The following is a 13,435-nucleotide window of genomic DNA, read 5'->3' on the forward strand; positions in this document are numbered from 1 at the left end:
GCTAGGGGGACAGGAGCCCCAGCTCCACGAGCACATTGCAGCAGCAGAGAGGATGTGTGAAAGGAGCATGGGTATTTGGGGAGAGGCTCCTGCTGGGAAAACAGCGTTGTGGCCCCCGGGGGCTGGCCAGCCCTCGTGCCCTGGAGGTGGCACCCTGGGTCCCTGTGGCCTGGGGATTGGATTCAGCCAGCCATGGGATTAAGGGCTCCCGATGTGAGGGCTCTATCTGAGCGCTGCTGTTACAGTCAGTACAATTATTACCCGCCACCCCTCTCCCCAGGCTGCCTCCTGCCTTGCCGCATCCCCCCCTTACCTCCTCATCCCTGGGTGTGGCTCTTGCCCACTAAGGAGCACCCAGGGCTGATTCACCAACTGTCCCAGGAAAGAGTGTGGGAGGTAGGGTGAGACACGGCCCTGGAGCCAGAGAGAACTGGGTTCGAGTGCCGGCACTGCCACTTATCAGCAAGTGACTCACACTTGAGTTTCAGTTTCTGCAGCTGGAAGATGCAGGTGACAATCCCATGCCCCCGGGAGGTGAGGGGAGTAGGTGAATGGGCACCCCAGGTGTTCAATGTCAGCTGCCCAGTGTTTGCTCCACCCCTCCCCCCCAGTTGTCCTTTTGTGAGTCTGACCCCGGAAGGAACGGGAGACATGGTGACTGTGTCCTTCTGTCTGCCTCCTACACACAAGGTACTGGAGAAATGGGCGTGGAGAACAGACGCTGCCAGTGAGTCTCTCTTTACTTCGTGCCTTTTACCCAATTCCAGGAACTGGAAATTGGCCCAGAATGAGAACTCACAGGGGGTGGTGGTGTCCTACCTTACTCTGCAGACTCAGTCCTGGATGCCCTGAGACCCATCCCCCCATCCCACCTCTCTATCCAAAGTCCCATGTCTTTACCAACCTGGGATTCATTCATTCATTCATTCATTCATCATTCATTCATCATTCATTCATTCATCATTCATTCATTCATTCATTCATAGCAAATAACTATTGATCACCTACTGTGTGACCATCAGGCCCTGCACCAGGTGCTTAGCTCACAGAGGGGAGGGCTGCAGGCACAGTCCTGCTCCTGACCCAGCCCTGGACTTGCCCACCCAAGACCATCTACAACCCCAAGAGCTCTGGTTGTAGCCGCTGCCGGCCACTAGGGCACATTAACCCTGTCTACTCTCAAGGGTCAATGAAACCTGAGGAATCGAAACTGACCAGAGTGATCCCATCACCTTGAAGCATTAGGGTTTAGGGTGATCTGTCCTACGGGGGAGGTCTGCCGGGTGGTGGCAGGAGGGTTCATTAAAAACAGACACGAAAGGGACAGCATGGTCTTTGCTGGATGTGATCACGTCCAGGTTTGGGGTCTGGAGCAGAGCTGCAGTCTGGAAGCTGGGAGGACCTACCCACAGGGCAAAGTAGCACAGTGAGCATGACCACGAGCAGGAGAGACACCTGGTGCTGATGACATCACCAAGCCACCAAAAAGCCACCATATGTACCCCTAGACTTCTTGTCATGTGAGGTCATAAATGCCCTCATTGTTGAAGTCCATCAAGTCACAGGAAGCTTCCTGACCAGAACAAATGGGACGGGGTGACAGGGAGCAGCGTGGGGGGAGCCTGAGGTGGAATCCTGGCTCTGCCTTTTGCTGGTTGTGGGACCTCAGAGGTTGCTGTCCCCATTTGGAGCCTCGGGTTGTAAAATGGGGACAATAATGCCCATACCTGCCAACACTGATCTTGTCACCGTCACAGAGCCTGGCACACGGGACAATGGACAAGCAGGTGTCACCAGCTCTTGAATAAATGAACATCGTGCATCCTGACACAGCTCGCACGGTCGTGTGGAAGGGATAGAGGAATTGGGTGGAAAGAAGGGGGACATTGATTAACTATTTTCTCCTGATGTGTCTTGATTTCAGATGTGGTCCTTACATGACAAGAACAAGAGAACTACAGGTAACATTTAAAGAGGCATTACTGGGGCATCTGGGCAGCTCAGTCGGTGAAGGGACTAACTCCTGGTTTCATCGCAGGTCATGATCTCAGGATCTCAGGGTCATGAGATCCAGCCCTGAGATGGGCTCCATGCTTAGCGTGGAGTTTGCTTAAGACTCTCTCTCCCTCTCCCTTTGCCCCTCCCCCTTGCTCTCTTGCTAAAATAAATACATCTTTTTAAAAAAAATAAAGAGGCACTACCTCGTGCCAGGCACTGTGCTAAGAGCTTCATACACATAAATCTTGTTTAATGCACTGACCTCGTCTTATTTTCTTCTAACTTTCATCTATACTTTACATGCAATGAAACCCAAGGTTCCTTAGGTGAGGTCACATGGCTAGTCAGTGGTATGACTGGAATTTGAACCCAGTGCCCATGGTTCTTAATTCCAATTACCCTGCCTCACCATGAGCCACTGAGCTTCATGTAGTAGTAGGAAACGTGCTCTGTCAGCTGTCTCACTTATGTGTGTGACAGGCTGGAGGGTGTGAGTGGCTCCTAGTGCTCCAGCCCTGTCGCTGGAGACACAGCTAATCATATACAAATGACAGATCCTTACACGAAGAAGCCACCCATCCATCCACCCATCCATCCACCCATCCATCCATCCATCCATCCATCCGTTCACCCATCCATCCATCCCCCACCCATCTACCCATCCATCCATCCATCCATCCACCCACCTGTCCATCCATCCATCCATCCATCCATCCATCCATCCATCCATCCACCCATCCATCCACTCATCCACCCATCCACTCATCCATCTCTCCACTCATCCATCTATCCACCCATGCATCTATCCATCCATCCATCCATCCATCCATCCATCCATCCATCCATCCATTCCAAGTCAGTTTCCCCAGAAGCTGAGCCTGAGACAGGATTCTTGTGCAAGTGGGTGATTTACTGAGGGTGTGCTCTCAGGAGAAACCTGTAAGGCAGCAAGAGAAACAGGCCAAACCAGGGTACGAAGCTAAGCAAAGAGGAGTTCCAGACGTTGGGCCTCAGCCTGATCCCATGAGGATCTCTGGGGCATGGAACATGCCGCCTGGGTGGTCCTGCACGGAGGTCAGGGCCAGGCAATTACGTCCTTCTGGTATTACACTCCCTAGTCACTGGTTAGAGGTGGGCAGAGGGGTGGTAGCTCCCAGCAGACAAGGAGAAGGAGACAGATGTGAGCACATAGCAGCCAAACATCTGGCTAACTGGGACTGGGGGACAGGGCAGGTGGGGACCTGGGTGGGACATCAGTGGCATCTGCCACAACCTCTATTCATCCATTATGGGTTCATTTGTCCATAAGCATTAATCAAGCACCTGTTATTTTGGGAAGCAGAGGAAACAAAGATGAGAGACAAAGCCTCTGCCCTCCAGGAGCTCCAGTCCAGTTGGAGGGGATTGGAAAAGGCCAGATATATCCCACTCAAGATCAAATCTGGTAGATTACAGACCCGTAAAGTGCTATGCGGGTTTGGAGGAGGAAACAAGCCTTTGGAGACAAGGAGGAGTCAGCCAGGGGAGGCTTCTGTTGCGAGTGGCCCTTGGACTCAGAGGAGCCTCAGTGGGGCTCGGCCACCTGGGGACGGCAAGCGGAGCACTCTGTAGAGGTCCCAGCCTGAGAAAGCTCCTGGAAGCAGGAGAGAACACACTGCATGTGTGTGTGGGCCTGAGCCTGGAGCAAGAGGACCGGCAGCTTCATCTGGCCCTTAGCTCGAAAGGGATTCATGGAGTCTCTTCTTGGTCCTGGCCACGGCTTTGGGTGCAAAGATGCAACTGAGTCCAAGACGGTCATGGGTCCTGCCTGCAAGGACTGCCAGGCCTAGTTTGGAAGCATGACATAGTGCCGAACAGTGCGAGTCCCATACTCCATGAGAGGTCCTACCCTGGGGCGGTGGGCAGCTTTGGGTTTTAAGAAGTAGAGCCACGTGGACAGAAAGATCAGTGCTGCCCTTCAGAGAGGCCACCCCGGCTGCAGCTTGGACAGTGTGTCAGACAGCGTGAGACTCGGGCAGGAGGCCTGGCCAGTGGCAGTGGCAGGGAGGACCCGCCACACCATGGCCCCCAAGTCTCCCAACACCTGTGGCTTCGGCCCAAACACCATCCCTAGGGGCTCCCTGGCCTTGGCTTCCCCTCAGATCTCAATCGACCCTCAGAAGAGAGCTGCTGCCTTGGTTGGAAAGACTTGAAAGGTCCAAGAGCAAGAAGGAGGGTGGGGCGTGGTTGAGACCCTCCCAGGCCGGTTCAGGGGGTCAGACGCTGGGGAAGGGGTGGAGTTGCAGAGCCGGAGATGCTGAGGAACAGGGGAGGGAGCATGGGGCAGCCGGCTGGGCTCCTCCTAGCACATAGGGGTCTGGCCTTTGCAGCGGGGCCACCAGTAGTAAAACAGGTGCCTCTGGTAGGTATCCAGGTTCTGCTTCAGGCAGAGGGCCACCGCCTTGTCACACGCGCACAGCTGCTGCTCGCACCAGTTCATCTTGTTGGCTGCGGGGGGAGGAGATGGGGGCTCAGCGTCTGTCCCTTCCCGAGGCAGAGCCCGGGGTGGACTTAGGGTCCCCGGAGGGAGTTTCTGAAGGCAGCCCCATCCTTGCGCAGCTTTAGGTATGGTACCCTTCCCAGCTGCTTGGACTCTAGCTGCATGACCTTGGGCACGTCCCGTGACCCCCCTGTGTGCCATTGCTCCTTTAGTTATGTATTCATCCACTTAACGAACAATTGAGCACCCATCCTGTGGCAGGTCCTGGAGGGACAGGACTGACCCAAACGGATGCGTGAGGTTCACACACACACACACACACACACACACACACACACACACCCGTGGGGGCAGCAGATATGTGTGAACCACAGAGATGAGGATCCCAACCTGTTCCTCGTGGAAGTAAGGGATGATGCAGGGGCTATAAGATGGTAAAATAGGGGGACCGGACTCAGCATCAAGAGCCATGTGAGCTGAGGTGGGAAGGTTCTGCTCCCCCCGTGGAAAGCCAGAGTGGCAAAGGGGACGTGTTCCAGGCCAATGGAACAGCATGTGCAGAGATTGAGGCTGTAGGGACCTTGGTACATCAGTTTCATTATCTGTATTTGGGGTGAGGGTAGGGGCTGCCTCAGGGCTGTCGAGAGTACTGAAGAAGCAAAGCACTCCGCACACAGTAGGTGCTCAATAACTGTTGGCTATTATTGTTGCTATTACTTAAAGATTTTATTTATTTATTAGAGAGAGAGGGAGAGCAAGCATGAATGGGGGAAGAGCAGAAGGAGAGGGAGAAGCAGACTCCCACTGGGCAGGAGCCCAGCATGGGACTCGATCCCTGGACCCCAAGATCATGACCTGAGCCGAAGGCAGACGCTTTTAAGCCTTCAATGAACAGGGACTGATGTGATGAGCCCACTTGATTCCCAGCCCTGGGGGCTCCAGGCATGCACCCAGGGCCAGGGGGGACCAGAGATCTAGCCCAGGCTCTGTCACCTGCGGCTGGGGGACCCTGGGCAAACACCTCTTCACTCTGGTCCCACTTTCCTTTTCTATTAAATGGAGCTCATCAGGGCCATGCAGCTCCTGGCTGGGCTGCTCTGAGGACCAGTAACAATGTAAATTGTAACAATGATACCATAGTCCAAGTGATTTATGAGATATGCTTGGCAGTAGGCATGTGGGAGGCTCGTTCTGTCTGCTCTCATTTAGTTGTTGAATTAACTTTAGGGGGTAGAGTACTGTTACCGTCCTGAGTTTACAGATGAGAATACAAATGTTCAGAGGCGTTAAGCAACGTATTCAAGGTCACACAGCTGGTTGATGGTGGCTCTGGGATCCAAGCTGAGGTCTGCCACCCTTCTAAATCCTAAAGGGGTCAAAACCCCCATTGGACCTCTCCATACTCCTAGCCCCATTCCTCCACAGCCCCGCTGCTGTCACTGGGCTCTTGAGAAAAACAGAGAGGTTGAGCGGCGCGTGCACTGTCACAGAGCATGTGAGGGCAGTGAGAGCCAGAGCTCCCTTCCTCAGCCTCTAACTCCCAACCCGAGGCCCCAGGCACTCACAGCACTGGATGTCCCCGTGGGAAAAGGTGTAGTCATAATGGTCTGTGTGGACACGGCATCGGTCCTGCCTCAGGTGAGCATAGCAGCAGTCATGCTTCCGACAGCACCTGGAGGGAGAAGACAGGAGGAGGGACCGGCAGGAGGCACAGCTGCCCAAGGGTGGAAGGCGAGTGCCCGCCTTGACTCCTGCAAGGGGAGTGAGCAACCTTCACCACCACGACGTGACGGGGGCGCTAATGTAATCCCCATTTCACAGATGAAGAAACAGACTCAAGGAGGTCAAGCCACATGCCCGGGGTCACACAGCCTAGCAGTGGGGGATGAGGGAAGTGACTCCAGGTCACTCTGGATGGCTCTCCCCCATCCTGGCCGACTCCTGGGGGGTGTGGTGAGGATTGAATGAGACAGTGGCAAAAGAGGTAGGGATTTAAACACAGCAGCGTGCGATGGCAGCACAGAGTATGTGTGGGTATTTGAACTAAATCAGGGGTTGGAAGTGCAAGGGGGCCTTCGGAGACTCTAGAAGGCAAACTCCAGGAGGGCCAGGCCGGGACTGGGCCTCAGCAGAGCTCTTAGCAAATGGCATAGAACGAATTCATGGAATGATACGTGGGGGAACAGGAGAGTCCTGGGGTGGGGGCAGGACAGGACTGCCACCTGTGGCCCTGCCTGGGAAGGGATTACCAGTCCGTGGCATCTTTGGGTTGGCCTTTGCCCCCAGGTCCGCAGTGACAGCCGTAGGGCCAATAGGAGAAGATGGGTGTCTTCCCGGTTACTTGTTTGATCATCTTGTTCAGGTTCAAGATCCCGCCCTGGGTTGGCATCACACCTGCCAAAGGGCCCAGCAACAGAGAGAGGACATGAACGTCAGAGGTGGCCCGTGGACCACAGGCCTGGCACTTGGGCCCTGTCGGACCAAACCAGTGACCTTGGATAATAAAATGACAATAACCACTATGGCTATTAAAAATACAACAAGAGGGGCGCCTGGGTAGCGCAGTTGTTAAGCGTCTGCCTTCGGCTCAGGGCGTGATCACGGCGTTATGGGATCGAGCCCCACATCAGGCTCCTCCGCTGGGAGCCTGCTTCTTCCTCTCCCGCTTCCCCTGCTTGTGTTCCCTCTCTCGCTGGCTGTCTCTCTGCCAAATAAATAAGTAATATCTTTAAAAAAAAATATAACAAGAGTGAGTACTTATTATGGGTCTTTTTTTTTTTTAAAGAGAGAGAGAGAGAGAGAGCAGGAGCGGGGGGAGGGGAGGGGCAGAGGGAGAGTGAAAAGCAGGCTCCCCACTGAGCAGGGAGCCCAACAGGGGGCTTGATCCAGGACCCTGGGATCATGGCCTGAGCCGAAGGCACACGCTTAACTGACTGAGCCACCCAGGCGTCCCTAGAGGTCTTTTCGTGTAGGAATTTATTGACTCCATTCAACCCATGAGATAAATACTCATTCCCCCCCCCCCAATAAATACACTTTTTATTTTGGTACACTCTGGATGTACAGAAAAGTTGCAAGGAGTTAGAGATCTTATACACCCCTCACCTACTTTCCTCCGATGTTATGATCAGCTTACATGATGACGGTACTTACGGGAACTAAGAAACTGACATTGGTACCACAAGAACTGTGCTTCATGCCCGGTTCATAGGTGAGCAGCCTGAGCCTGGTACCGGGTCACAGCGGCCGGTACGCGGAGGAGCTGGGATTGAAGCCCAAGGCAGGGTGGCACCATTCCCTGCTGCTGCACTGAGTTCCCATTCTGTAACAAGAAGACTCACCCTTCTCCCTGCACCCCTGCCCTGCCCCCAGCTCTCCTCCCCCCTTAGAGAAAGCTACAGATTAGAGCACCGCGTGGCTCCCCTGGGAGGCAGTGTGATGTAGAAAGCAATGATTTTCATGCATATTTTTCACTTCAGTCATAATTGCTACTAGTTGGAATTGGTCATAAGGGGATTTTATTTTATTGGGGGATAGGAATACTTAATGTTGAGAGAGAAGAAATAAAATATATGAAGTTGATGAATTCAGGGGAGAGCCTGGGAGGAACAGACCCAAGTGCACACGTGTACAACATCCAGAGACGATTCGAGAACCCAGATGGAGCCGCATCTCAGGAAGACATGGCCAGGGGGGCCCTTCGAGTGACCTCATTATGGACCTCCCCTCCCATTCCCAGGCAAATAGTATTATAATGAAAGCTCTGCATGCAAATGAGGTTAATAGCCAAGTGGGAGTGAGCCCCAAACTGGGGAGGTGGAGGTGAGAAGAGGGGGTTGGGGAGGGGCTTGTGCAATGGGCCAAGGGTGAGATCCTGAGCAGGGTGCCCTGAGCTGCAGCTAAAAGTGACCAGGGTGTCCGGTAACTGCAGGCCTGTTCTGTCCCCAGTGTGTCCCTTTAATGTGCAGGAAGCCACGTTGTCACTCCTGTTTGACACGGTGGCTCCAGCTACACGATGTGTAGGAGACCCTTGCTAAGCCTTGAGGGGACTAATGACTGATTCTAGGCCCACTGGAAGCCCAGATTCCGCGATAAGGAACCCAGAGGCAACCCACGGCAAAGAGAGTTATTACCCACCTTGTGCGCCAACCAGGGACCTGAATTCAGAATCTTGCCTTTCTTGTCTACCACCTCCCTCTTTCTGCCCGAAGTCTGGCCCTTTCCATGTCAGCTTAGCAATACACAAATAAACTCACACTGGAATGATGCAGCACTCCCTTGCCAGGCAAGCAATAAGTTTAGCTTTGATCAGAACGCTTTGGGATGGTAGTCTTATTTCTTATAATTTTACGTGAGGCAAAACCAGCCCTGAGACACCGAGGAGCTCCATTTGTGGTCGTGAGCCCTTTGGTGAACTGGCTTAGCTTGTCAGTAATTCCTGTCCTGGTAGCTCTTTCTATCCTTCACTGCCACGGAGGGGGATGGACCCCCTTCCCCCAAGAGTTAGCACGGCTACCAGCTCATCACGCATGTGCTGTGTGTTAAGCTATGGTTTGCTCACTATTACTCACGCTTGCTAATCACTTTGGATACATTTTCTCATTAAAGTCCTAACAACCTTATGAAGAGGGTGCTACTGTGTCCATTTTACAGATGAGGACATAGAGAGGTAGGATGACTTGGCCAAGGTTGTCCTGCCAGGAGACAGCATTATAATGTAGGTTCCCCTGTGTATTTTATCTCTACAGTGCATTATTGCTTCTTTATGTCTGAGAAATTAGTTTCTGTAGCTTGACTGCAATTTCCCTAATGGTTTTCGCTGTAGCCCTGGAGATGTGTTCCTTGAAAAAATTTGGTAGTCCCAAGATAACATAAAACCACATTTTAAAGTACAAATCCTTTCTAACACTACATACTTGGATGGATCGAGACACAAAAACATCAATTTGCTAGCAACCACATTTTTACATTTGATCTGTGGAAGATCAAATGGAAACCGCCCCATCTCCCACCACCATCAACAGGACCCTCTTCCCAGGTTCAAGGCAGACAATGAACATGAAAGAAAGGGTTCTGAAAGCACACAGTGCTGTGTGTAAGTGAAAGATTGTTATTATCTGGTCAAGGTGACAGAGGGGAACAGGGTGAGGTGGGGAGATCCCTTTCTGTAACTTGTGTCCAAAGTACTGTAGACATCTGCTCAGCCAGCCCCAGGGTCTGAGCCTCTCTAGCTGCTTATCCTCAAGCCCAACCAGAGGCATGCTGTGCAGCGTGGCAGCCCAGAGTTCCCTGGCCGAAGCCAGCATTCTAGGCAACCAGTGGCTGCTGCTGGCTCCTTGCAGGGGCAGAAGGATCGAGGACTGGGGGGCCAGGGCAGCGTGGGGGTCAGAGCAGAGACTCAGTCTAGGAACGAGATACAGCACCTACTCACATCCCGCCTTCCCTTCCCAGCTGTGGGTCCTGCCCCACTCACCAGCAAACACCAGCAGTGTGCACAGCAGGGGAAGTTCCATGGTCCCAGCGCAGAGCAGTGGGCGCAGCTGCTGGAAGTCCCCTTCCATGCAGGCAGCCTCTTATATCAGCGTAGCCGCACCCAGCAGAGCCCACCCCTGTCCTTCCCAGCTCCCGCACGGGGGCACGCTCTTTCTAATTCCTGTTTCTAGCAATGGGGGAATTTTATTGTTCTTATTTTTAATACCTATTTTTTTTTAACTTTTTGATTGCAAAAGGAACACATTCAGTGCAGGAGATTTGAAAATCATAGACAATAAAACAATTTAAAATCGCTTGTGAATCCAGCACACACCATTCACTTTTCTTAGAAATGTATCTGACATAAAACATTGTGTACATTTCAGGTGTACAACATGTGGGGTGGACACATTTATATATTATACCATGACTGTCAGCGTAGCAATAATTAGTACCTCTGTCACGTCCCATAACTATAATTTCTTTTTAGTGGTTGGAATAAAGATCTAATCTCTAGCAAGTTTGATGATCACAACACAATATTGTTGTCTGTATTCACTAGCCTGGGCATTAAATCTCTAGGACTTATTTACTACTTGCTGCAAGTTTGTACCTATAAATGATATCTGCCCTATTTCCACTCCTCCCTGTCCCCTGGTAACCACCATTTTGCTCTCTGTATTTATGAGTTTGGCTTTTTTTTTTTTTTTTTGTAAGCTCCATGCCTTATGTGGGCTTGAACTCCCAATCCTGATATGGAGAGTTGCATGCTTTACCGACTGAACCAGCCAGACGCCCCACGCAGGTGCCCCATGCATTTGTCTTTTCAGGCTCCACGTAGAAGTGAGATCAAACAGTATTTGTTTTTCTCTGTCTGACGTATCTCACTTAGCATAATGTCCTCAAGGTCCATCCACGTTGTCACAAATGGTGGGATGGCCTTCTTTTCATGGCTAAGTAATATTCCATTTTGATATCTCTACCACATCTTCTTTATTCATCCGTTGAGAGGCACTTGAGCTGTTTCCACCATTAACATTTTGGTATATGTTCATTTGGTTCTATTGCTGTACGGACCTTTCCACACTCTTCCCTGACCAAATGAGAAGAATGTTACAAGCAGTACTTTGTAGTCTGTCTTTTCATTTACTCATCTAACTTGAACACATTTCTGTGTCATTAAGGATTCTTCCGTGGTAACAGTTTGCAAGGCAACCCCATATTCCTTTATGCATCTATGCTGTTCACTAATGAATCCCCTATGGATGGACATATGGGTTGTTTCCAATCTTTTTTTTTTTTTACTCTTCTCTTCCATACAGTGGTACAGTGAGAGAAATCCTTGAGGCTAAATCTCAGTTTGTGTGCAGAGTTATTTCATAGGATCGATTCCTAAAGTGAACCTGAGCCTCACAGCACAGGCACAATTCGAAGACAACTGGCGTGTGTTGACATCTTACTCCGCAGGTCTGCCTCGGTTTACATAGGAGAATCCTAACAAGGCAGATGGTGTGGACTTAGCCCAATAGGGTGGAGGTGCTGGTGGCAGGACACACAAGCATTCTAGAGAGGGTCTCCCACAAACGCTCCACTGGTAACCTTTCAAGTTGAATGGAAGGTCCATTGGTATGAGAGATAGGTTTTCTCCCATGAGATGGCTCTCGAGGACATAGTCCACAGACTGACCTCCTTGCTGCCAGTTCACCCAAAAACGTGTGCCAGCAAGAGTTGCTGCTAAGAGTTCTCTCGAATCTAATTTTTCCTTGGTTCCTTGACTCAGTCACCAACTGACCACCTCATCTTTGAGAAAATAATCCGCAAATAATGCAAAATAATTAAGCAGCGAGCACACTCTATGTCCCTGGCATAGTCTTTTACATGCCTCCCTCGTGTGTGCTCTGTGCTCATTCCCTTACACGCCTCTCAGTGTGGGGCTTCACCATACCATCTTCCAGATCTGGGCTCCTGATTGGGCATGTGGGTACCTCCCAGAGTCCCAGCTGCTCCTGATCCGGTTATCATTTGGGTAGGAGCAAAAGCAGCCAAGAACACAGGTCCTTTGTTGATTCCAGAAAGCTTTTCCCTAATGGGACAGAAGACATGCCACTCATGCTACAAAAAGGCCTCAGAACCAGCTGTCCCTGACACTCCCCAGACCCCAGGGCACACCTGAAAGGCTAGGTTTGGGGCCAGAGGGACCTGCTTCAAATTCTGGCTCCTTCTCTTACCAACGGTGGGACTCTGAGCCAGTTGCTCCCCCTCCATGAGCCTTGGTTTCCTTATGGGGACAATAGTCCCTCCCTCCTTTGGTTGCTGTGGAGTTTAGAGGCCGCATGCATCCAGCACATTGTACCAAGTCCCATCCATGGAAAGAAAGTTAACACATTGAGTCCAGCTGGGAAGGGAAGAGGGTGGGAGGTGGTGTTCAAACCCAGACCACCTGGATTAAGGCTAACCTCCCTGGTGCTCCAGCAGCCTCACCTGGAGCATCGTGTCTTCCACTTCCTCCTGTGTAAAATAGGGACAATGACAGTACCTACTTCGTAGGCCTGTCACGGGAATTAAACAACATGGTAGGTGAGCAGGGCTTGGTCCGTAGCTAGAGATCAACAGACATTAGCTATGATGGTTCCCATCATCATTGCCATCTTTATCATCACCATCACTGCTTACGATGAACAGAAAACAATAGCCTTTTCTTCTGTGTTGTCAAATCTGCCTTAGTCCTGTCCACTGTTCCTTTCCTCTGAGTGTATTCCTTTTTCTCTAGAAATTTGACGTGGGTTAAAATAAAAATGTCTTCTATGATTCTTCTTGCCCTGCTCAAGCTTTCCTCCATCTTAAACATATTGAATATATTTATCATAAGTGTTATAATAGCTTTATCTACTAATTCTATCTTTTGGGTCATTTCTGGGTTTGTTTCTATTGATTGTTTTTTTCCTTATTATGGCTTTCAGGTCACCGTCCCTCATTATTATAGTTAACGCTGGGATGATAAATCTTTGTTTATGTTTAAAGGGTAGTCGCTTTAAAATAGATTTCCAGAAGTGAAATTGCTGGGTTGGAACACACAAAGGTTTTAAGCCTCTTCAATTCTCTGAAGGCTGTAGGAATTTAGAGACTCCCTTGCTTCTGCCTCCATCAGCACCTATGAGTTTCCATTGGGCCTCGTCATTCCTCAGGACTTGTCAGCAAGTCTGTGTGCTTTTACGTCCCTGGAAATGGTAGGAAAAACACTTGATGATACCATTAGGCCACAATCTGTCAAGATCTCCAGGTGCTGGGTGGAAAGGAGCAGGAAGTGCTTAGATGTTGGAGTACAAATTCTGTTAGGAATATTTACCATCAGCCGAGCCTCCTCCGTGTGTCGGGCAGTGGGTTGTTGTCTCATTTAATTTTCACAACCACACCATGAGGAAGATACTGCTATTCCCATTTTACAGGTGAGGAAAGTGGGGCTCAGAGAGGTTAGAAACTTGCCTA

General features: G+C 50.9%; 1 protein-coding gene across 1 annotated transcript; it reads right to left on the reverse strand.

Annotated features, from left to right (window-relative positions):
• Positions 1–2,895: 2,895 nt before the first annotated feature.
• PLA2G2D (phospholipase A2 group IID) lies at positions 2,896–10,157 on the reverse strand. The gene is made up of 4 exons (XM_008694657.2): positions 9,951–10,157; positions 6,727–6,871; positions 6,043–6,149; positions 2,896–4,485 (listed from the first exon to the last, which is right to left on the reverse strand). Exons 1-4 carry the CDS (start codon positions 10,036–10,038, stop codon positions 4,340–4,342), a joined length of 486 nt encoding a protein of 161 aa, XP_008692879.1. The 5' UTR covers positions 10,039–10,157; the 3' UTR covers positions 2,896–4,339.
• Positions 10,158–13,435: the final 3,278 nt, after the last annotated feature.

The sequence above is a fragment of the Ursus maritimus genome, unplaced genomic scaffold (genome assembly GCF_017311325.1).
Source record: "Ursus maritimus isolate PB19 unplaced genomic scaffold, ASM1731132v1 scaffold_32, whole genome shotgun sequence".
NCBI classification, from domain to species: Eukaryota; Metazoa; Chordata; class Mammalia; order Carnivora; family Ursidae; genus Ursus; species Ursus maritimus.